Source organism: Stegostoma tigrinum, chromosome 9 (genome assembly GCF_030684315.1).
Source record: "Stegostoma tigrinum isolate sSteTig4 chromosome 9, sSteTig4.hap1, whole genome shotgun sequence".
NCBI lineage: Eukaryota > Metazoa > Chordata > Chondrichthyes > Orectolobiformes > Stegostomatidae > Stegostoma > Stegostoma tigrinum.
In genome coordinates this window covers 719,319-744,765 of record NC_081362.1, presented here as the reverse complement: position 1 = coordinate 744,765, position 25,447 = coordinate 719,319, and the positions used below count along the sequence as shown (strand labels likewise).

The window sequence follows — 25,447 nt, the reverse complement described above, 5'->3', positions numbered from 1 at the left end:
CCCATAATTTTACACACCTTCAGTGTGGATTGGTACCAGGTGCCTGACTATTAACTGCTTGCCCAAAATGACTAACTTAACTTGAAATGATTTCTCAGTAGATTTTCAAGACTTTGAATTGGAAAGTTGGTGTTGCTCACAAATTCGTCACAAAACGAAAGTGGACAGCACCAAGAGCCATTCTTTTAGTGGGTTTGAGCTTCCCTTACACTGACCTCGTGGTGGTGTTTGGCTACAGGATCATGAGGCATTCCCCATGGCATTTTGGAGCCTTTTGGACCAGCTTCACTCTGTTGTATTGTATAACAGAGCACACTGCACCGCTACTATTTGAGCCAATTTTGTGTCTGATTTGTGGTATGCCCAACAAGGAATGTCATGTGTGGTCATCAATCTCACAGACTTCCAGCACAAAAGGAAGCCGTTTGGCCCATTGCATCTGCAGTAATCAACAAAAATTTGTCTATATTAATTTTGCAACTCTTGCCCATAGTCTTGGAGGATATGGCAGTGTAAGTGAATATCTAAGTACTGCTAAAATGTTTCAAGTATCTCTGACTTTACCACGTTTACAGGCAGCAAAAGTTCCATCCTATTTGTTAAAAAGGCTCTCCTCACACTTTCCCTTAACCTTTTACTTGTTATTGACCCCATTACTATTGGAAAAAAATGCCTTCCTATCTGCTCTACTTCTACCCCTCACCATCTTATACTCCTCTGTTAGGTTGCCTTTAATTGCTCCAAGGAAAACCACTCCACCTTATTCAATCTTTCACGTAACTCCGACTCTTCAGCCCAGTCAGCATCTCGGTTAATGTCCTCTGCACGTTCTCGTACAGTTACATCCTTCCTGTAATGAATGACATGCCCCAAATTGCAAGAATAACTTTTTAAAAACTTGAAGTGATGTCACCTGGTATCAACGTAGAAAATTTGACAATGGATAAAATTAGGACATAGAACATTACAGCACAGTACAGGCCCATCGGCCCTCGATGTTGTGCTGACCTGTCATACCGATCTCAAGCCCATCTAACCTACACTATTCCATGTACGTCCATACGCTTATCCACCTAAGTTAAAACGCAGAAAACAAAAATTCTGGAATGGCTTTTTTTTTAAACCGTTATACTTTGTGGTGCACAGGACACATTCCAGGCACCTGATCTTCAGGTGCTAATGCTTGTTTGCATTTGTTGTGGATAATTACTGAGGCTTCATGGGTGATTCGGTTAAAGCTGGGTCTCTTTCTCAGAGTGATGCCAGGCAACCATTTGAAAGAGCAGAGATGGAGGCGCAGGAGGATAAAACAAAGATGTTGAAGACTGCCTTTGTGATGTATTGCAGGTATGACCAGGTGCTTAATGAGGTTGGTTTCTTATTGACTGTAGAATGCACGGAGCGGATTCACCAGAACGCTCCCCCTGACATGAAGAACATCAAATTACAAGCACGCATTACAAAAACATTGTCCTGTTTTCCTTATAGTTCAGAAGGTTGGGAGTCTAACGTGTTTACGGGATTTAGTGGATGGATTCAGAGTAACTGTTTGCTCAGATTCAGAAATCTGGAGGATGGAGGTAAATCTTCACAGTGAAACAAAGTACTGCAGATGCCAGAAATCAAAGCTGTAGAGTAGACTCAACATTACCTCGGCTTTCTCTCCACAGATGCTGCCACACCTGCAATTTCTGTTTCTGTAAATTACAGTTAGGCCGTTGAGGAAGTGTTTTTTCATGCAAAAGGTGGGGTTAAACATTCCATAATCACCAGACAGGCTGTGGACATGAGAGATCAATTGGAATTTATCGAAATTTAAATCAATGGATTTTCTTTAAGTTAGCAAGTCTAGGAGTATGGGGTCGTGGGATGGGTCAGTTATGTTTTAACTACACATTACAACAGCCTTGATAGGCTGTTCTCGACTCTAATATTTTTACAATGTTAGTTTGGTTTTTGGTTTTTGGTTTTGGTCTGCAGCACATCACCTGTGACCTACAGAGTTGGCTCTTAAAAATAAAAGGAATCAAATCTGTGTAATCATTGTTCGTCCACTTTGGTGTGAATTTTGAGTTAGTCTGATTGTTTTAACTTGCAGAAAGGATATCCTTGGTGCTCAGAACGTGTTGGAGGAAATCTTCCCCGACAGCATTGACACAGGACCAGACTCTGACCTGGACATGTCTGTGGCACAGATCAGTCTCGATCTAATTAATGACTATCCTGCTTGTGACCCACGCTGGGCTGAATCTGTACCAAGTGGTAAGACTTTTTATTGGAAACCTGCGCCATCAAGTGCTTTGGAGTGGTTTGTTCATTGGATAAATAGCAAAAGCTACTTTCTAGCCTATGCTTCATTTTCCCTGCTCTCACAGCAGCATTCCTCTCTCTTTCCTCTCTTTCCCCCCACCCCCCAGTGCTTGTTCACACTTCATAAACTGCTCATTGTTGCTTTGCTATTATTTGCTAACTATTAGTTGGTTACTGACCCCATGTGAACTTCTCAGATTATTGTCATTGTGATCCGTATAATGCAGCTTCTGATAGGTTGTTGCAGCCTCCAGTATTTCTGCATCAGTGTAGAACCCCTGGTACCTGAAGCTGGAAGAGAAGCTTTGTCAGCACAGTACCAAGATGTTGGATAAACTTCCAAATGGGTATGAATATGTTCATCATTAACCTCTACACCAGCACCCCCTGAAAAAAATAAACAGCTCAAGCCAAAGTACCAGTATGTGTACAATTATATCTCTTTTTAAAGTAGATACTGTTTCCATTTTTGTTGTAAATGATTCCAATTCCTTTGTGAAACACGTGTTTATGGGTTTGAATTGGTAAACATATCCTTCTGATTTAGCAACAGAACCTCCAGCCCATATATATTCTCTGTTCCGCTGCCCTCAGGAAAGAATGGCTACCATAAAGGGGAAAAGCAAATTTTCCCACTGTTATAACTATCTTCTGCAAATTAAAGATATTGTACATTGATAAGGCAGCTCATCCTTACCTTGCCAAAGAAGTTCTATTTGACTCATTGACTCTGTTTCTTTTTCCGTAGATACTGCCAGACATATTGAGTTTCTCCAGAAACTTGTTTTTATTTCAGCTCTCTTTTAGCTTTTTTTCCCTGAGTGTTGACGTATCAGCTTCCACATAAACAGTCGATGCTTCATGACTGATGTGTGGAATTGATAGTTTCAGTCAATGGAAACAAGTGTGATCAATTCCAATCATCAAACTTGGCATTTTCTGAAGAAGGTCTGGACCCGAAGCAGCAGGAAAGCTGACATTCTGATGCTGCCTGACTTACCGTGTTCCTCCATCACTACACTGTGTTATGTCTGACTCCAGCATTGGCAGTTTATAGAATTTATAGAATCCCTACAGCATGGAAACAGTCCCTTCTGCCCAACAAGTCTACATCGACCACAGAGCATCCCACCCAGATCCACTCCCCTATAAACCCAGATAATCTACAAATCCCTAGACACCATGGGCAACTTAGCATGGCCAATCCACATAACCTGCACATGTTTGGACTTTGGGAGGAAACCGGGACACGGGGAGAATGTGCAAACTCCACACAGACAGTCCCCCGAGGGTGTAATCGAACCTGGGTCCCTGGCGCTGTGCGACAGCAGTGGTAATCACTGAGCCACCGTGCCTCCTCAGTTCTTACTATCTCTGACTGAACTTGGCAAACTTTTATTATCTTGAATATTTTGGGGGAGTGTTGTGTACTGCTATGTAGAAGATTTCTTTTAAAACCATGGCTGTAATGTAATTGGTTGTGGGCAGTGGTTAACTTTGAGATTGTTGCCGTGTATTGGAGAAATATAATTGAAGAGCTATATGAATGTTGTGTTCTCTTCACAGATGTTAGTAGGTTTAGCAATACCTCCCTGTTGTTGCTTCACCAGCTGGAAGATAAGATGAAAGCCCATTACTGTCTGATGGAGTTCCTTCAGGATGTAAGTTTTAATTAAAACGAAGAAGAGCTTGCTCTTATAGAGTGTCCAGATGCTCCACAACCTTTCACGGTTATTAAGTACTTTGAGGTCCAGCCACTGTTAAATGAACAAGTACAAAACCGATGTCTGCACAGCAGAATCCCACAAATGTAAAGCAGGGCTAATGACCCAATCTATTGGTGGTCATGGGAGGATGTAGGTCAGGAATCTTGCATCCCTTCTCTTTAATATGATGCCTTTAAAGTCTTTGCTTGGGTATGTTCTTATTCAATAAGTTTCAGCAGGAAACCACCTGAATTCAAGTCCCAGGTTTGAAACTTGTTTCTGTAAAACATCAGAGACAAATTCCTACCAGACCTTTGGCCGTATGTTGTGCAAGTGTGAAGTTGAAAAGAAAACAAATTTCTACTGGTCGTGTCTAAACCACATCTGACTTCTCCCCCGGCAATATCCACTACCATCCCCCAGTGAAAAGAAGAGAAATAAGAAAAGCATGTTTCCGTGGGCCTAATAGAACATGGAATAATTTGCTGCAAGAGGCTATTGTGATAGAGACTGATGCATCATTTAATCAGGAATTGGACAACGTAAAGACAAAGCATATAAAATTATATGAGGACTAGGATGTGTGATTAATTAGAGTCAGTTGAAAAACTGGTATTAGCAGAGATATGATGGGCTGAATTATTTTTACTGTGATACTTTGTTAAAGAATGACTGGACCTCAAAGTTTATTTAGCATCAAATATGTTAAATTGCTGTGGATTTTTTTTAAAATGTAGGTGGAGCTACTAAGTCGCCTTGAGACTGTTCTGGTGCATGGGATCCCTCTGGCTACCCGTCTCTTGCTGTGTGAACATGCTGAGAAACTCTCTGCTGCCATTGTTCTGAAGAATCACCACACCAAGCTTCCTGAAGTTGTAAATGCTGCCATTAACTGTGCTTTGAATAAAAGGAATGAGAGCATTCCTCCGAATCTGACCCCAGCTGACATTTTCTTCCGGGAGGTATGAGTTTCACTTTAACTTGCGGTGTTTAGAGGATGTGAAATATTTCACTGGGACGATTAATACCATTGAGGAAAACAATGCATTGACTTTTTCAAGGCAAAATTTGTATATTTCTTTTCAAATTTGTACTAAAAGTTTGGGAAGCTAAATCTCTTTTACATTATACACATTTGGGTATAGCTGAGAATAGCGACATACGGTCACAGCTTTTCATCTTGCTGTCGTCAGGCTAGATACAAGAAAACCATCTTTCAAAAGGAACAACAATTTTTAGTACACCAAGTTGTTTTAACTGGCACCTTATGAACTTGATAAACCAAAAAAACTATCTCCCTCAAATACCATGAAGTATACTGCATTATTCTGTCCAATTATTAGTTTTTTAAACATACTTATTATTCAATCAAATGGCCGCACTAAATATCAACAGTTGATTCAATTTCAAGTAAATTTCTCCTCAAATACTGTGATCTACAGTGATGTCCAAGTAGTCAGTTGAGGGTGCAAGTGAGAAGGCGCTCTGCTGGTAAGTTTCATTTAAGGCAAAGTTGCATCATTATTTAAACTATTTATGTTGCTGGATCATAACAGTGATGTGTATATTCCCTGCATTACGTCTCTATTTCTTAATGTGTGTGGACCTCTTGATTGTATACGAACAGCACACTCCTAGTCCCTGCTAATAGTGCCAGTTAATAAACAGTTTGCTGTATGTGAGGAAAGGACAATGATTGGTTGGTAAGTCATCCCTGGCTGAGATTTTGCCATAAAGAAAGCACCGTGGTACCAGTTCAGCACCTTTTATCTGATGCAGTGCAAATTATTGCTCCTTTTGAAACTTAGCATTCTCGGATTTGTCCTGATGAGTACAAGTTGATACTCCTGTGCCACCAATTGTCTATTTATTACAGACACTAAACTGAAGCATGACTTGTCTTACTGTCAGTTATTTGAGATTTCAGGGAATTTGTTAATTTTCTGGACCATTTCTGAATCTTGAAGCTTACACGTGTTTACTTTTAATTTTAAATGACTACCTAATTGACAGAAAACCCCATTAATAGATGTAAATCCTAAATCTGTCAACCATGCCATGCCCTTTATTAACCAAAGAAGTCATGTTTATTATTGCTATTTGTATGTATTCTTTCTAAAAAACTTATTGTTCTATTGCGTTTGTTTTGAACTTAAACCTGTAGGAATACAGATGGGAAATGCTGCCCTAGGACCCAGAAGACTCCCTTGGGATGCCTTGCATGTATTTTTCAGTTGTAGAGAAAGAGGGAATGTGTCTTTTGATTTTATTGTTGGTCAGATATTCTTCTTTATGTTTCTTCTTCTCTCTCTCACAGCTTGTTGTAAATTGTTGCTTTATTTTCCCAGCCTGTGAAATGTGCTGAGGCTGCAAGAGGCCAGTGAATATAAGTTCCATTTGCTTTTCTTTACCCATTCTTGATTTAAATGGTAACAATAGTTTATTAGTAGGATTGGGGTGTGAACTGTTGACAGGTGATGAATTGCCTATCTCAACCATGCTTACCCATAATGGAGCCACGTTTACACCCTTTCTCTGTACAGGTCTCCCAGATTGATACTGCATTTGAATGTTTGCTAGAAGAAGAAGAACAATTTTTGGAGGACAACCACCCTCTGTCTCTGGAATGGGCACAGATGGTTATTCATGTTAACAACATCTTGAAGGTAAAGTGTCCTGAGAATGTTTGTTTGTATTTAGATCACTAAGTTGGTGTAACCAGTTCAAACCGTGAGAAAATATTTTGTCTGATTTCCTTTTGAAACAAAGCTAAGGAGGGACCAATTGAAGAAAAGAGAGTTGCCCTGAACTTGAGGTAAGGCTGAAATTACATTGACATTGAGGTCCTCATGGATCACCTAATATATTTGTGGCAATACAACCACAGAAAACAGGCCATTTGGCCCAACTCGTCCGTGCCAACCAGGTTTCCCAAACTAAACTAGTCCCATTTGCCTGCTTTTGGCCCATATCCCTGTGAACCTTTACTATACCGAAATGTCATACTGTTCGTCTCTACCTTCCTTAATGTAGCCAGTTATTTCTCAGCTGTTGGTATTCTATTCCTGTGTTACCCACTTGGAAACTGGATCAGGTTGGTCTCTGACCCTGTGTACGTAGTACAAGCCGTCAGCTGGCTGGGGAAGGTAGAAAACCAATTTGGTTTTGGCTTCTCCTATTGCTCTTCCCCACTTCCTAAACAAAATATTCTATTTTCAATGTGTAACCTGCATCATAACCTGATAAGTGAAAATTCATTTCACTGATTAGGACCCCACTTCTATAACTTGCATACATTGCTGTCCCAGCACTGTAACCATCAATGGGTCTACTGTTAGAACAGTCGCAGTGGTGTGGCAAAAGTACCTCTCTCGAGTGCAGACCTGTTGGTGTCCTTGGACTCTTAACCCAGGAGCACATTCATAGAGGCAGCATTGGGCAGGTTGTGTTGACCTGTTTGAGTTGGAATTCTTTCACGATTGCATTCTTTTCAAAAACGTCCACCAGTCTAAATCCGGTTGGCATCTTGCGTTCCTGTTCTACAATGCTTTGCTCGTAATTGATCCATCAGCTACCAGAAGCGTTAACAGAAACAGCTGTTTGAGAAACTAAGGTGCAGAGCTGGATGAACACAGTAGGCCAGGCAGCATCAGAGGAGGAGGAAGGCTGATGTTTCGGGCCTAGACCCTTCTTCAGAAAATTGAGAAAATGGTTTTGCCACTTCTTTGTCCGAAATGGACAATAGCCTAATTGTGGACTGTATGTAAGAGTTAAATCAGTGAACTACAAGTCCAGACTCCTCATGATTTTCAACACCTAAATCAAATCTCTCTGCCTTCTAAGGAGAGTAGCTACAGTTTCTCTAATTTATTGATGTAACTGAGTCACTTATCTCTTGTACCATTTTTGTAAATATTTTCTGGACACTTTAATAATGTCTTTGCATTGTTCCTAAAATGTGGTGCCCAGAATGAGATGCCGTTCTCCAGTTGAGAACTAACCAGCGTCTTTGAAGGTTAACCCTGACTTCCTTGCTTTCGTACTTTGCTTATTTATAAAGCCTGAGATTCCATATCTTCACAAACTGTGTCTCTCTCTCATTGATGTGCAGGATATGTTGCATGCAGCTGTCCACCATCGACACAACAAGAGCTCACTTTATAAGTCACAAGAAGGGACTGAGCATGAACCAGAATACATTCCCTGGACAGGTGAGGGAGGGCTGTGTTGCTGATGAGAGAGTTTCAGTGGATGTTTCCAAGGATGCAGTAGGTTTCAGAAGGGCACCAGTGGTGCAGAGATAAGCTCCCTGCCTCTGGTTTGGTTTCCTACTCCAGATCTGTGCCATAACACGCCTGAACAAGTTAATTTAAAATATCTACAATGGATTTCAGTGGTTCAGCCTGAAATGACTGTCCTGCTTTCTAAACTAGAACTGATTTTTAGATGGCTGCAGCGGTGGATAGCTATCCATAGTAATAGTGTTGTCACACCAAGTCTACACACATCACACGAGGGGTGGTTTGTGTGGGTTTTGCAGATGTCCTGAGGAATTTCCTCACTAGCTACCTTGAATTGTCACTTAACCAGTAACTAATGGGTATCTCTCCAAGCCAGACACCATCCTGACTTGGCACTAGATTGCCATTCTTCCACTGTTGCTGGGTCAAAATCCTTAAACACTCTCCCTAACAGCATTATCGATTTTTTTTTTTTTTTTTTTTTTTTTTTGTTTTTTTAAAAATACATCATTGGTAAGGCCATTATTGGAGTACTGTGTTCAGTTCTGGTCTCCCTGCTATAGTAAGGATGTTGTAATGTTTGAAAAGGTTCAGAAACGATTTACAAGGATGTTACCAGGGTTGGAGGGTTTGAGCTATAGGGGAGGCAGAATAGGCTGGGGCAATTTTCGCTGGAGTGTCGGAGGATGAGGTGTGACCTTAGAGGTTTATAAAATCATGAAGGGCATGGATCGGTTGAATAGACAAGGTCATTTCCCCAGGGGTGGAGAAGTCCAGACCTAGAGGGCATAGGTTTCAGGTGAAAGGGGAAAGACATGAAAGGGAGCTATGGGATAACTTTTTCACAGAGGGTGGTGCATGTATAAAATGAGCTGCCAGAGAAAATGGTGGAGGGTGGTACAATTACAGCATATACCCATCCAAATGCCTTTTCAATGAATAGGAGGGATTTAGAGGGATATGGGCCAAATGCAGGCAAATGGGACTAGATTTATTTAGGATATCTGGTCAGCATGGATGAGTTGGACTGAAGGGTCTGTTTCTGTGCTGTATGATCCGATGGGACTGCAGTGGTTTGAGAAGGCAGCTCACACCAATTTGTTGCTCCAACCAGTGATACCCTCTTCTCAGGGTTTGAGTTATAAAAATAGGATGGAAAGGCTGGGACATTTCTTTCCCCACTGGAGTATCAGAGCTTGAGCTGTGACCTTTTTGAAGGTTTATGAAGTCATGTGTGGAATAAATAAGATGAATAGCAAGTTCTTTTTCCTAGGGTGGGGGAGTTCAGAATTAGGGGATATACCTTTTAAGGTGAGAGGAGAAAGTTTTCCAAAGGACATGGGGGCAACTTTTTTACATAGAAAGTGGTTCATGTGTAGAATGATCTGCTAGAGGAAGTGATGGATGCAGGTACAGTTAAAACATTTAAAAGACAAAGAAAGCATGCTGGCCTTCATAAAAAGAGGAATTGAGTATAGGAGCAAAGAGGTCCTTCTGCAGCTGTACAGGGCCCTGGTGAGACCGCACCTGGAGTATTGTGTGCAGTTTTGGTCTCCATATTTGAGGAAGGACATTCTGGCTATTGAGGGAGTGCAGCGTAGGTTCACGAGATCAGTTCCCGGAATGGCGGGACTATCATATGTTGAAAGATTGGAGCGACTGGGCTTGTATACACCTGAGTTTAGAAGGATGTGAGGGGATCTGATTGAGACGTATAAGATTATTAAGGGATTGGACACTCTGGAGGCTGGAGGCAGGAAGCATGTTTCCATTGATGGGTGAGTCCAGAACCAGAGGACACAGGTTAAAAATAAGGAGTAGGTCATTTAGAACAGAGTTGAGGAGAAACTTCTTCACCCAGAGAGTGGTGGATATATGGAATGCTGTGCCCCAGAAGGCAGTGGAGGCCAAGTCTCTGGATACTTGCAAGAAAGAGATGGATAGAGCTCCGAAAGATAGTTGAATCAGGGGTTATTAGGATAAGGCAGGAACAGGATACTGATTGTGGATGATCAGCCATGATCATAATGAATGGTGGTGCTGGCTCGAAGGGCCGAATGGCTGCCTCCTGTACCTATTGTCTATTGATAAATACATGAATAGGCAAAGTTTGGAGGGACGTGGGCCAAACACCAGCAAGTGGGACTAGTTTAATTTGGGAACACGGTCAGCATGGACTAGTTGGACCAAAGGGTCTCTTTCCAAGCTGTATGACTCAACTTTGACATTTTTAAAAAAATAATGATCTGGATCATGTGCCCTGCAAGCTGTGGAAGCAGGTTAAACAAAAGCTTTTAGAAAAAAATAGCGTAGGTACTTGAGGATAAAAATTGCAGGCCTGGGTCAAAAGCTCAGGGGTTGGGGACTAATTGGAGAACTCTTACAAAGGGCTAGTATGGAACCAATGGATGGAATGGCTGCATAATTCTGTGATTATATGAACATTAATTCTGCTTGGAGCAGGTAGTATTGGCACTGGATGTGAGTTTGCTCGCTGAGCTGGAAGGTTAGTTTTCAGACGTTTCGTCACCATTCTAGGTAACATCGTCAGTGAGCCTCCAATGAAGCTTCGTCGGAGGCTCACTGATGATGTTACCTAGAATGCTGACGAAACATCTGAAAACTAACCTTCCAGCTCAGCGAGCAAACTCACATCGAGAACCTCAACCTGAGCTACAAATCTTCTCAAAACTTGCTAGTATTGGCACTGCTGTTAACAATTCAGCTATAACTTGTAATCCAGCGTACAAATGATTTGTCACGTGATTTAAGATTTTAGCATTTTCGTCTCAATAACTTTGTTCATTCTTAACTCTTTGAAGCATCCAGTGGGCCATCAGGCATGAGGTGTGTGATTTTACGGCAAACTGATGTTGTTTTGACCAAGGTGTACCCACAAGTCGACACTACTTTACGCAATGCTCTTCTCGAACAACTGGTGGTGCTGATTGATTTCTATCTGGATGGATACGTTTGTCAACTCAAGTCAGTGGACAGGCCCAATCAACAGGAAAGATACAATAAACTAGATTTGGAATACACCCAGAAACGCTCACATCTTCTGACACAACTACGTAAGTGTAACAGTCCATTTTTCCCAAGTTTTTGAAGCTTGGAGAAGCTGAGGAATTTTTTCTTGGAGAAAACAAAGTTGAGAGGAGATTTGATGACATTGCATGCAAAACCATGATGGTGGTGCAAGACGGGGATGTTGATTTAAAGCGAATGGCAATAGAAGCGGCAACGATGTGAAGAAGGTCTTCATCACGCAATGTGTTTAGGATTTGGAATATGTGACCTGAGGGCATGGTGGAGGCAAATCCAACCATGTCTTTTGAAAGGGCGTTTGATTGTCTGGAGGAGGAACAGTTTTCAGGGTTACTGGGAAAAGGGAAGGGAGTGGGCCAGTCTGAGGCTTTCTTGCAGAAAGCTGACGTGGATGTGATTACGCAATTGACCCATTCCTTACACCTGGTATTATATAATGAGAAGGGCTTTAAGGATTAATATTTGTATTGAGAGCTGTTGAGGATGTTACTAGCAGAGTAGCTAATTGGGAGGGTATGAAGGTGTTTCGTTTGGAATTTTAGAAGCTTTCGATCAGATGATGCACAGGAGATTAGTGAGGGTAATGTCCTAAACACAGACTGGGATTGCTGAAAGCACAGAGAAAGAATAAATGTATCATTCTCACAGTTGGCAGGCTGTGACCAGAGGAGGACTGCAAGGATCAGTGTTTTGGGCCCAGCTGTTCCAATCTGTATCAGTGATTTGGGTTCAGGGATGAAATATAGTATTTCCAAGTTTGTGGATGACAGAAAACCGAGTGAGTTGTGAGGGAGATGCAAAGAGGATTCAAGGGGATAAAGACAAACTGAGTGAGTTGGCAAGAGCGTGGCAGGTAGAATATAATGTGGATAAGTGTGAGGTTATCCACTTTGGGAAGGTGATCAAAGGTGCAGAGTATTCCTTCATGGTGAAAGATTGTAAAGTATTGATGTTCAAATGCAAGTCAATGTCCTGGTTCATAAGTCATTGAAAACTAATTTGCAGGTGCAGCAAGGAATTCGGAAGGCAAACAATATTTTAAGTTTATTACAAGAGGATTTGAGTACAGGGGCAAAAAAAGTCCTGTTTCCATCATACAGAACATTGGTGAGACCACACCTGAGTAGTGAGAGTAGTTCTGGTCCCCTTCTCCAAGGACAGAAATACTTGACATAGAGGAAGTGCAGTGGAAGTTTGCCAGAGTTTGTCTCCGTCTTCACTGCGTTACTTGTACCCAGTCATGGAGAGGTCTGTGACATCATTGCACAGTTACTCCTGGTTCCCGTTGTCCTTGCATGACAATAATGTGGGGAAAGTGTGATTTGTTCAAGAACTTTGAAGTAATCTGATCTGTGAGCCAAAGGTATTGTTTGACAAATTTGACCTTTTTTAATGTTTATTCTTTTAGTTTCTCTTGGGCAGTACCAGTTGACTGCTTCACTGGCAGAAAAATATTGTGACTTCGACATCCTGATCCAACTGTGTGAACAGACTGACAACCAGACCAGACTGCAGCGGTACCTGAACCAGTTTGCAGATCAGGTGCAGCCTTTCTACCCATATTGCTGTTCATTTTCCTTTTGAGTTGCGGAATTTAAAATCAAAACTAATAATAATTAAACCAACTTTCATTTAACTGTGTGAACATCAACATAGACTTTACATTCAATACAATACTTTTGAATTAGTTGTTGATGTAAGATGGGCAGCTATTTATGCACTGCGAGCTCTCTGATATAAATGGAATACATCGGCAGCTGTGTTTGATGTGAGCCAGTTTCAGGCTTCTGCCAACAACGGGAAAGAGATCAGTTACACAAAGGGGAAGACTGATGCAAATCTTTGTTTCACTAAACAGAACTTTTCTGACTTCCTATTTCGCTGGTATATGGAAAAGGGCAAAAGAGGGAAGCTGTTGTCACCACCGGTCTCCCAACATGCAAACCTGGCCAGCTTCCTGCAGTCCCATGAACATCTCAGCTGGCTGCATGAGATTAATGTCCAGAATTTTGAAAAGGTATTGGATTAGATATTTGAAACTTAAGCTGCTTCAGCGTGAAATCTTGGGAAAAAAAATAACATTTTGTAAAAGCTGAGAATATGGACCTGAACAGGGAAACTCTACGTCCAAGGTCCAGGTGTTTTCTCTTAGGGGTTTGAGTGTAGTTGGCAAGGTCAGCATTAATTGGCTGCCCCTAATTAACCAGAGCCAATGCTGCTGGCTGAAGGGAGTTCCAGAATATTGACCAATGGCCTTTCAGGTAGTGTTCTTCTCTCTGGTCAAGGTTTCGATGCAGAAGCTGCTGCCAATGTAACGGAGCATAAACCAGATTTGCCGTTTCCAGGTGTTGATGAAGCAGCTGTTTCTTGTGGCCAAGCCCTGGATTTGTTTGCCCTCTTGGCTGCTGCATGGCTTTAGGGAAACTGAGGAGGAATTGGGCAGGGAACAAAATAGGAGACACAAGTCGTCTACTGGTATTATTGCTAGACTATTAATCCAGGGACCCAGGCCATGTTCTAGGGACCTAAGTTCAAATCATTGCCATGGTGGATTTTGAATTTAATAAAAATCTGTAATTAAGAGTCTAATGATGATCGTGAAACCATTTTCATAGAACATAGAACAGTACAGCACAGAACAGGCCCTTCAGCCCACAATGTTGTGCCGACCATTGATCCTCATGTATGCACCCTCAAATTTCTGTGACCATATGCATGTCCAGCAGTCTCTTAAATGACCCCAATGACCTTGCTTCCACAACTGCTGCTGGCAACGCATTCCATGCTCTCACAACTCTCTGCGTAAAGAACCTGCCTCTGACATCCCCTCTATACTTTCCACCAACCAGCTTAAAACTATGACCCCTCGTGCTAGCCATTTCTGCCCTGGGAAATAGTCTCTGGCTATCAACTCTATCTATGCCTCTCATTATCTTGTATACCTCAATTAGGTCCCCTCTCCTCCTCCTTTTCTCCAATGAAAAGAGACCGAGCTCAGTCAACCTCTCTTCATAAGATAAGCCCTCCAGTCCAGGCAGCATCCTGGTAAACCTCCTCTGAACCCTCTCCAAAGCATCCACATCTTTCCTATAATAGGGCGCCCAGAACTGGACGCAGTATTCCAAGTGCGGTCTAACCAAAGTTTTATAGAGCTGCAACAAGATCTCACGACTCTTAAACTCAATCCCCCTGTTAACGAAAGCCAAAACACCATATGCTTTCTTAACAACCCTGTCCACTTGGGTGGCCATTTTAAGGGATCTATGTATCTGCACACCAAGATCCCTCTGTTCCTCCACGCTGCCAAGAATCCTATCCTTAATCCTGTACTCAGCTTTCAAATTCAACCTTCCAAAATGCATCACCTCGCATTTATCCAGGTTGAACTCCATCTGCCACCTCTCAGCCCATCTCTGCATCCTGTCAATGTCCCGCTGCAGCCTACAACAGCCCTCTACACTGTCAACGACACCTCCGACCTTTGTGTCGTCTGCAAACTTGCTGACCCATCCTTCAATTCCCTCGTCCAAGTCATTAATAAAAATTACAAACAGTAGAGGCCCAAGGACAGAGCCCTGTGGAACCCCACTCACCACTGACTTCCAGGCAGAATATTTTCCTTCTACTACCACTCGCTGTCTTCTGTTGGCCAGCCAATTCTGTATCCAAGCAGCTAAGTTCCCCTGTATCCCATTCCTCCTGACCTTCTGAATGAGCCTTCCATGGGGAACCTTATCAAATGCCTTACTGAAGTCCATATACACCACATCCACAGCTCGACCCTCATCAACCTTTCTAGTCACATCCTCAAAAAACTCGATAAGGTTTGTAAGGCATGACCTACCCCTCACAAAGCCGTGTTGACTGTATTTGATCAAGCCATGCTCTTCCAGATGGTCATAAATCTTATCCCTCAGAATCCTTTCTAACACCTTGCAGACGACAGACGTGAGACTTACCGGTCTATAATTGCCGGGGATTTCCCTATTTCCTTTCTTGAAGAGAGGAATTACATTTGCCTCTCTCCAGTCCTCAGGTACAACTCCAGTGGAGAGCGAGGATGCAAAGATCTTCGCAAGTGGCGAAGCAATTGCATTTCTCGCTTCCCAAAGCAGCCGAGGACAAATCTGATCCGGGCCTGGCGACTTGTCAATCTTAATGTTTGACAAAATTTTCAGTACATCAGCTTCCTCTATCTCTATCCATTCCAGCATGCACACCTGCTCTTCAAAGGTTTCATTCACTACAAAGTTCGTTTCTTTCGTAAAGACAGAAGCAAAAAACTCATTTAGGGCTTCCCCTACCTCCTCAGGCTCCACACACAAGTTCCCTATGCTATCCCTGATCGGCCCTACTCTTTCTTTGACCATTCTCTTATTCCTCACATAAGTGTAAAATGCCTTTGTGTTTTCCCGGATTCCTTCTGCCAAGCCTTTCTCGTGCCCCCTCCTGGCTCTCCTCAGACCATTTTTGAGCTCCTTCCTTGCCTGCATGTAATCCTCTCTAGCTGAACTTGACCCTAGCTTCCTCCACCTTATGTAAGCTACCTTCTTCCTTTTCACTAGAAGCTTCAGTTCGGGAAAAACCCATCTGGCGCACTGACAGCTTTTAGGGCTGGAAATTATGGACCTTAGCTGGCTGACATGTGACTCCAGACCCACAGCAATGTGGTTGACTCTTAACTGCCCTCTGGGCAATTGCCTTATGGGTAAATAAATGCTGCCTAGCCAGCAATGCCCACATCCCTGGAATGAATTTTTAAATAAAACTTAAAAACATACTAATTACAATTTTGCTTCAGAAGTTGCTTGTGACCTGTTATCCAGTCTGTGATGAGGACACACGTTTTTGTTTGAGTCCAGTTAATTTTCCCTTGTTGCAGGCGTACAGAACATTACTCAATCTTGCCAACATGGAGACACGATACTTTACCAAGAAGAAAACTCTCCTGAGTCTCAGTAAACTGTCTGCGTTTGCTTCTGATCTCCCCGATGACCATCTGCAAGAAACAATGGAGGGTAAAGTCATGCAGCCTTTACATATTGTTACTTTTTTCTCGAGCTGATTTGTGGTGACTGCTCAATCGTAGATACCAGTGTTCTTCACTTTCATGTGTCAAACCCTTTGATACCTTTGCCTTCTCAGTACAGCTTCAGGTCTTCAGTGTAGTGTGCCAATGGTAGTCCCATGCTGTTCATGCCTGAATATGCAGGGAGCAGGAGTAGGCCATTCAGCCCCTCGAGTCAACATTCAGTGAAATCCTGGCTGATCTGACAGGAACTTTTAAATCTGCATTCCTGACCACCCCTGATAATCTTTCACCCTTTTTGTTTTACAGGAATCAGTCCACCTCTGCCTTTTAAAAATATTTATGGACCACTGCCTTTTTCAGCAAGAGAGTTCCAGAGACCAATGATCCTGTCAAGGAAAAAATGTTTCTTTATCTCTGTCTTAAATGGGTTACCCTGATTTTTAAATTGTGACCACTAATTCTCAATTCTCCCAGAAGCAGAATATCCTCCCCGCAATCATCCTGCTGATACCCCTTGGGATTTTATATATTTCAGTCGTAACCTCGTACTCCTCTAATCTCCAGTGATACAATCCCAGCCTGTCCAATCTTACCTTCATTAGACAACCTGACCATTTCAGTCGTTAGTCTGGTAAACATTCTCCAGACAATTTCCAACATATTTACATCTTCGCTTAAATGGGGCCCAGCATTGTACATGGTATTCAAAAGGAATCTAAAATAGCATTTTGTAGTGAGTCTGAGCCAACTGTCTCACCAGGGTGTATGACTTGCCCCTGGCTGTGCAGGGGCTCAGTACAGGGCCAATTCCACCACCAGCACCCTCCCTTGGGGTGATTGGCTCAGTATCCCTCATGTTCTCGTAAGAATCCATCCCCTCTGTCTTTAAAATATTCCGTGACCCCCACCTCTGCCATCTTCTAAGGTAGAAAATTGCCAATTGTCTGAAGTGGGGGAAGGAAATCATTCCTGTGCTGAAGGGGTGACCCCCTATTTCTGGAATCATTCATTAGAGGAAACATCCTTTCCGCATCCACCTTGTTGGCACCATCCAGGACCTTATTCGGTTCAACCAAGTCACCCCTCTTTCTTCTAAACTCAAGTGGAAACCAACCCAGCCTGTGTAACGTTTCCTCATCAGGACAAGCCACTCATTCCAGTTTTCAATCAAATAAACCTCCTGTGAACTGTCTCTAATGTGTTTTATGCCCTCCTTTTTAAATAAGAAAATCCAAAACAGCATTCACATCGCAAGATGTGGTCTCACCCTTGCCCAGTATAACTGAAGTATAATATTTTTGCTTTTATTTGAATTCCTTTCATAATAAATGATAGCAGTCTATTGGCTGCCTTAATCACTTGCTGTACCTACATACATTGGAACAGCTACGGTTTTAGTTTCCTGACCCGAATCCTCTGAAGGAAGGAGCGTGCCAAGAACTGAAGCCAACTTAATTCTGAATTAGAAATAATGGTGTCAATGTTTATTGTGCAGTGCTTGATTTGGAAATGTTTTTCATTTGAATCTGAGTGGTCACCATTTAATTTCCTAAGTATTTACCTCCAAAGTTGCATGACTGCGTCACAGGAGTGAAACTGGTTAGTGATGTTTGGCTAACAATGTTTTTCATTGTTTGATTGATCTTTCTATGGTAGTACCTTCATTGTACTTTATTTTCTTATAGAATTGACTGCGCAGGAGCGGTATTTGCTTCACCAGGAGACCTTGCCAATGGAACTGATAACTAAGAAACAATTCGACGTAGACACCATGCCTGTATTAAATGCTTTACAGCTGATCCATGTAAGTGCAGTGGGCACCTTAGACATAAGCCTCTTCATAATTTATTCAAGTGTCCAAAATTAACAGTAGCATCAGGAGGAATTACAGAAAAGACACTGAAATCATAAAGAATATACAGTCTAGGTTTACTAGGCTAGCAATTAGTTATGAGGAGCTATATACTTCATGGGATTGTTTCCACTGGAGCAGAGAAACACAAGAAATTTCATAAATATTTTAACTGTTATTCAGACACTGGGTGATTGATTGGTGATAAAAGACTAAATGTGTAATGCACAGGTAATTTAATTTGGGTGACATTGGATTATGCTGTTCATTCAGAAAAGAGTGATAACTTATTTAAAATTTCCCAAGGCTCCTTACAGCCAATTAAGTACCTGTAAGGTACCTAATGAACTTACTTAATTAGGACACAGCCAGACCCCTCAGAGTAGCTAAGCTAACTGACCAGAAGAATTGGTTTTACATGTTGTTGGTTATGGGCACAGTTGCCAGGCATCCAGAAATCCGTGCTAAGAAAATTATTTTTGTACGGCCTGAGCAGAGTTTAGTGTTTATAACCAGTGTTCCTGCACACCATCTGCTTGCATTGTTGAATGGGGATTGTTGCTGATTTGACTGCAAATAAGGCAATTTTGACTGCCCTAACATTAAGCAGCATTGGACCAAGTGCGGCATCAAGGAGCCCATGGAGTCAACAGGAATGAAGTGGGGGAGAAAATGTTCTGCTGGTGACTGATGGAGTCATCAAGATCTGCAGCTCAGAGAAGGGCCTGTTGGCCCATCGAGTCTGTGCTGGACAGAAACAACCGCTGACTATCCCAGAGATAATGGGAACTGCAGATACTGGAGAAATCCGGGATAAAATAAAATGTGGGGCTGGATGAGCACAGCAGGCCCAGCAGCGTCTCAGGAGCACAAAAGCTCACTCCTGAAGCTGAGCTACAGCAGGGAAAACGGGAAACTCGAAGCATAGATAACAAAGTGTGAGGCTGGATGAACACAGCAGGCCAAGGAGCATCTCAGGAGCACAAAAGCTGACGTGTCGGGCCTAGACCCTTCATCAGAGAATCCCACTTTTCTGCACTGCCCACAGCCTTGTATGCCTTGGCATTGCAAGTGCCTGTCTAAATGCTCCTTAAACATTGTAAGGGTTTCTGCCTCTGCCATTCTGAAAGGTAGTGAGTTTCAGATTCTTGTCAATTCATGGGTGAAAATATTTTTCCTCACATTCCCCGCTAAACCTCCTGCCCTTTAGCTTAAATTTATGACCCTGGTTATTGATCCTTCCATCAAGGGGATAAATAGATACAGGAAAGACAGCTGTGGTTGTTAGAGGTCAGTTATCTCATCTCCAGCTCATGTCTGCGGGAGTTTCTCAGAGTGATGTCCATGACCCAACCATCTTCACTTGCTTCATTAGTGACCTTTCCCTCTAACATAAGATCAGAAGTGACTCCTTAGACTTTGAAGCAGCCTGTCTTTGTGCAGCAGGATATGAGCAACATTTGGGCTTAGACTGATAAGTAACAGGTACTATTCGTATCACCTGAGGGTCAGGCACTGAACAGCTCCAAGAGAGAATTGAACCATTGTCCCTTGACTTTCAATGGCAGTGCTGTTGCTGAATTCCCCCACTATCGACATCCTGGGATTGCCATTGATCAGAAATTCAACTGAATTAGTCATATAAATATAGTGATTACAAGAGCAAGTAAGAGGCAAGGAATCCTGCTGTGAGTAACTTGCCCTGACTCCCCAAACCCTATCCACCATCTCCAAGGCACAAGTCAGGAGTGTGATGGAATACTCCCTGCTTGTCTGGATGAGTGCAGCCCCAACAACAGCTTGACGCATCCAGGACAAGACAGCCTGCTTGATTAGCATTACACCCACAAGCATCCATTCTCTCCACACACTCACTCAGTAGCAGCAACGTGTACTTATCTGCAAGGTGCACTGCAGAAATTCATCAAAGATCCTTACGCTGCACCTTCCAAACCCATAACCACTTCTATCTAAAAGGACAAGGGCAGCAGATACATTAAAATACCATCTACAATCTACCTTCCAAGTCACTCACCATTCTGACTTGGGAGTACAGTACCGTTCGTTCAGTGTACATAGAACATAGAACATAGAACAGTACAGCACAGAACAGGCCCTTCAGCCCACAATGTTGTGCCGACCATTGATCCTCATGTATGCACCCTCAAATTTCTGTGACCATATACATGTCCAGCAGTCTCTTAAATGACCCCAATGACCTTGCTTCCACAACTGCTGCTGGCAACGCATTCCATGCTCTCACAACTCTCTGCGTAAAGAACCTGCCTCTGACATCCCCTCTATACTTTCCACCAACCAGCTTAAAACTATGACCCCTCGTGCTAGCCATTTCTGCCCTGGGAAATAGTCTCTGGCTATCAACTCTATCTATGCCTCTCATTATCTTGTATACCTCAATTAGGTCCCCTCTCCTCCTCCTTTTCTCCAATGAAAAGAGACCGAGCTCAGTCAACCTCTCTTCATAAGATAAGCCCTCCAGTCCAGGCAGCATTCTGGTAAACCTCCTCTGAACCCTCTCCAAAGCATCCACATCTTTCCTATAATAGGGCGCCCAGAACTGGACGCAGTATTCCAAGTGCGGTCTAACCAAAGTTTTATAGAGCTGCAACAAGATCTCACGACTCTTAAACTCAATCCCCCTGTTAACGAAAGCCAAAACACCATATGCTTTCTTAACAACCCTGTCCACTTGGGTGGCCATTTTAAGGGATCTATGTATCTGCACACCAAGATCCCTCTGTTCCTCCACGCTGCCAAGAATCCTATCCTTAATCCTGTACTCAGCTTTCAAATTCGACCTTCCAAAATGCATCACCTCGCATTTATCCAGGTTGAACTCCATCTGCCACCTCTCAGCCCATCTCTGCATCCTGTCAATGTCCCGCTGCAGCCTACAACAGCCCTCTACACTGTCAACGACACCTCCGACCTTTGTGTCGTCTGCAAACTTGCTGACCCATCCTTCAATTCCCTCGTCCAAGTCATTAATAAAAATTACAAACAGTAGAGGCCCAAGGACAGAGCCCTGTGGAACTCCACTCACCACTGACTTCCAGGCAGAATATTTTCCTTCTACTACCACTCGCTGTCTTCTGTTGGCCAGCCAATTCTGTATCCAAGCAGCCAAGTTCCCCTGTATCCCATTCCTCCTGACCTTCTGAATGAGCCTACCATGGGGAATCTTATCAAATGCCTTACTGAAGTCCATATACACCACATCCACAGCTCGACCCTCATCAACTTTTCTAGTCACATCCTCAAAAAACTCGATAAGGTTTGTAAGGCATGACCTACCCCTCACAAAGCCGTGTTGACTGTATTTGATCAAGCCATGCTCTTCCAGATGGTCATAAATCTTATCCCTCAGAATCCTTTCTAACACCTTGCAGATGACAGAATTCCCTCCCTGACAGAACTGGGTACCCTAACACCAGATGGACTGCAGCAAATGAAGAAGGTTCTGCTCACCACTGTCTTCTCAAAGGCAGTTTGGGATGAGCTGTAAACTGTTGACCAAGCCAATGATTCCTACGGCATATGATTGTACATATTCTTAAATTCTGATCAATCATCGGTAATAAAATTAATATCCATTTTCTGCAGCTTTACATCAGTGATGACAACATAAAAGCAAATGAATATGATTTCAAGAAGGCGCTTGATCTCCTGGAATTTGTTGAAAAGGTACTGGTGTCAGCTCATGGAGCGAACAGTAACATGACAAATGATGTAACTTGAGTTGGTCTTTGTTTTGTTGTTGTTATGTCTGCTCTATGTCGTAGGATGTGACCTGATCATTGCCCTTCCCAAAATGATTCATTTTATAATGTTAGTTATAAGCGTGTTTTTTTTTCCTTTCCTGAAATGCCCAACTGATTTTCAACCTGAAATATTCTAGCTGTAAAATTTCTGCCATTCTGTATTAATACATAGGGTCCTGTTCATCACTGCAGAGAGGCCATAAACACAGTGCCCCGCTCCAACTGAACAAAATAGCTGACAGCCGTTCACTGCTTTATTTGCCAGGGCAATGCCCTGGCAAGCGTACTCAAACTGTCTGGTTTAACATTTAAACTAAGCGTAGCAACTGTTAATCAGCATGACCCGGTGTATTAGCCACGGAAACAGCCCTGTCAATCAAACTGCACTTGCCCTCTTGGTATAAATGTTGATTTTTTTTTTTTTCTCCTTTCCCTTTGAATTGATAATCTAGGGAATTGTCCTGAGGAGTGTAAGACACTGTTTTGACAAGATGTTTTTGTTTATTTTTGCAATATTCGAATTCTGTAAAACCAAGCGACTATTTTGTTGTTGCTAATAGCTGATTTTTTTATCTTTGCTATGACACATCAAATGTTTTGCTACCCAGGTTAAAGAAAGACATCAGAACCATTTATTTACTGGAATACTGTCTCTGCCCTCACTTCCTCTCTGTCCCAAACAAAACAAACTACAGAAAGGTGAGCAACAGGAAATCTTGCAGCCAGTTGACCAAACCTCCACTAAAATCTGAGTGCAGTTTAGTTTATAGAAACACTTACAATTTAATTGTAACAAAACAAAAATTCTCATTCAAATTAGTTTGCCCATGTTGTTGGCAATTACAGTATTTGGATCAGGCAAGACCTGTGTCCCTCTGTTGTGAAGGTGATCACTAGCTGGACCTCTGTGTAGAATTCCTCAGCCTCTGTCTCCCAGAGACTGCAATACTTGGGGAAATGTAACATTCCGTCTATTTTGGGAGAAGTTTATTTGGGATTTTTTGAAGTATTGCTTAAGGAACTAAGATATCCTGTATTGATGGACGCAAGCAGCTGTTTATCTTGTCCTGTAAGCCATCTCATTGTAGAGCATTGTGTTGAAGACTTTCCTCACAGCTCATAAACAGCCGTAATGTTTCATAGCCAACCTTTCTTCCTATTTCCCCCCTCTGTCTGTCTTTTCCTGTTGAGTCAGTTATGTTTAATGTTTGTGTGAAGCAGTCAGTCCTGAGCCAAGTCCTGGTAACGTCTATGAAATTGTCCTGACTGACCAGTTCTTACATTGAACTTTCTCTGAATTTGCTCAGTCAGCTCCAGGTTACCTGTCTTTTGACTTTTTAATCTCAAGGATCATTTTATGTGAATATTTAAAATTGACTCATCTTGATAGAAAGAGACCGATTGATAGTAAATCACAGCATTAGAATAAGGGACAACAATATAACCCTTAAATGTGAAAAACCTGAGAAACTGAGCAGGAGAGTTTTATTTGCATGGAGGTTGAGAGGCAATGAGGTACAGGAATATTTTGTGGTTGAGACAGAAACAAAAGGTGTGGGAACGAGACAGGCATGTGGGGTAAGAATACTCTGTGTTGTGGAGCACATCCTGCTGAGGCTTTCTCTTGGTACATTCTGGGACAAGGCTACATCAGCTCTTGTTGAATTATTTTTGAAGTTGAGTTTTCTGTCTATTTTGCTTTCTGAAGGAGGAGGGACTTGATGCTAATATCAACATTGAGTCATTGAAACTGGAAATCTTCTGCCGAGCTATTCAGAGAAACGAGTAAGTACAGTTTGGCTTCTCTATCCTCACCACAATGTATGCATTAAAAGGAGCAGTTATCTATTCACAAAGATAGTAATGTTGTCTGTATTGCATTCTAAAGCTATTTGGCCACTTCCCTCCCCTCACCAAATCCTTGTTTTCTCCTCCTGTTCTATGGTGAAACGCATTAAAAATATAGCCCACAATGTTCTTAGCCCTGGTGATGAGTTGCAAGCTGTAAGTGTAATTTTTTAAATATTTATTTGTAAATTTATTTTCATGAACAAATCTTTGGTTGCAATCTTCCTATATGACGATGAAATGGCTAATAATTCCCGTGCAGGCGGCTGTTCTGGGTTAGCTATCCCTTTTCCCCAGTCAGTGCCAACTCTAGGTAATTCTTCAAATCCTAATTGACAAAGACTCACCAGAGAATGATTTGCTTGTCTATTCTGTTCCTCAGTTGGTCTTTTGATGCAAAGGATGATCCCATTGAAGCTGCAAAGGAAACTGTACTGATAAAGGTCATAAAAAAGTTGATGGATGAAGGTAAGTGTTGCATTCAACTGCTTCTTGAAACAGCTTGATATTAAATACTGAATCAAAACATTAATTGTGCCAACTTCCTCTGTTTTGTCTGTGTTCTTTACCTGAATAAGGTGTTTTATTGTGATATCAGTACATGGATACATACCCACATTTTGAATTCACCTATACTGTGTGAGATGTTTTTGTTTAGTGATAGGGCTGTGCCAGCTGGATTGTGTGCTCTAGTGTCTGTAAACGGATTCATGTTGCAGCCTTTGAGTATTGTAACACTCCCTGAAATAGCCAGGTCCTGAATGGCTGTATCATCCTTCCCCCAACCCAATAACTACACTTGCTGATCTTGGTAATCAAGTGTGTATTGATTACTGTTTTCAAAAACCTTTCATTTTTAGGAGTTCAGCTGAAATATTATTTGCCAGAAGTGAAGGACTTGCTGAAATCAGATTATCTGGTAACCCTGAGATCCAATTCCTACTTCGAATTCCTTTTACAAGCAATCTATGAACATTATTTAAAACTACAGTCCTGATTGCCTTGATGTGTCATCTCCATATTCTGCTGTATTTTTAACATGCTTCACTCCATTCAAGAACTGCAGATAAGCAACCTGCAATGTTTAAACTTTTGTATAAAATAAATGAATTAATTTGTGCTTCTAATAGAAGTCCTTTGTAAAATTAAAGGTCACAAACTTGCTGTTTCAATCTGAATGGTGGTTTGTTTGATAGAGGATTAGATGAGAGCTCCTTGGTCTGACAAGGGCAAAGTATTTAGTGCCCAAGTCTCTGTGACCAAAAAGAAACTGGTTCTTTCTCCTCATAATGCTCCCCTCAAATGGGGATATTTTAAAAGGAAGCCCGTGCTAAATAATGTTACTATTGGTAATAAAGAACTCTAAAATCTGAAGGCATTTTGAAAATATATTACACGCAATAACCAAGGAGAGAATAAGGCCCTTGAGAGGTTAAAGTGGCAAAGTGTGTGGAGCCAGAAGATATGGATGAGCCTTTAAACAAAGCGATTTGTGTGTGTGTGTCTCTCTCTCTACAGTGAATACAGGTGCAGAGTAGGCACAGAAATCTGGGAAGGGGTCTGTTAGATACAGAACAAATTGCAATTGAGGGAACAGATATTAGCCATTTCATCAGGCTCAAGATTTA

General features: G+C 42.1%; 1 protein-coding gene across 2 annotated transcripts in view; it reads left to right on the top strand.

The window, feature by feature from the left end:
• The window catches only part of nup133 (nucleoporin 133), a 50,867-nt gene extending 25,870 nt beyond the window's left edge, over positions 1 to 24,997 (top strand). For both annotated transcript variants that reach the window (XM_048536187.1, XM_048536186.1), the window contains exons 12-26: positions 1,256 to 1,347; positions 2,099 to 2,262; positions 3,877 to 3,971; positions 4,754 to 4,978; positions 6,560 to 6,682; positions 8,128 to 8,227; positions 11,080 to 11,331; positions 12,714 to 12,847; positions 13,164 to 13,322; positions 16,188 to 16,323; positions 18,023 to 18,141; positions 21,814 to 21,894; positions 23,680 to 23,756; positions 24,202 to 24,287; positions 24,680 to 24,997. In XM_048536187.1, coding sequence (XP_048392144.1) covers positions 1,256 to 1,347; positions 2,099 to 2,262; positions 3,877 to 3,971; positions 4,754 to 4,978; positions 6,560 to 6,682; positions 8,128 to 8,227; positions 11,080 to 11,331; positions 12,714 to 12,847; positions 13,164 to 13,322; positions 16,188 to 16,323; positions 18,023 to 18,141; positions 21,814 to 21,894; positions 23,680 to 23,756; positions 24,202 to 24,287; positions 24,680 to 24,816 — 1,980 coding nt within the window. In that variant the 3' untranslated portion in view covers positions 24,817 to 24,997. The remainder of the gene's footprint in view (positions 1 to 1,255; positions 1,348 to 2,098; positions 2,263 to 3,876; positions 3,972 to 4,753; positions 4,979 to 6,559; positions 6,683 to 8,127; positions 8,228 to 11,079; positions 11,332 to 12,713; positions 12,848 to 13,163; positions 13,323 to 16,187; positions 16,324 to 18,022; positions 18,142 to 21,813; positions 21,895 to 23,679; positions 23,757 to 24,201; positions 24,288 to 24,679) is intronic.
• The last annotated feature ends 450 nt before the right edge of the window (positions 24,998 to 25,447 follow it).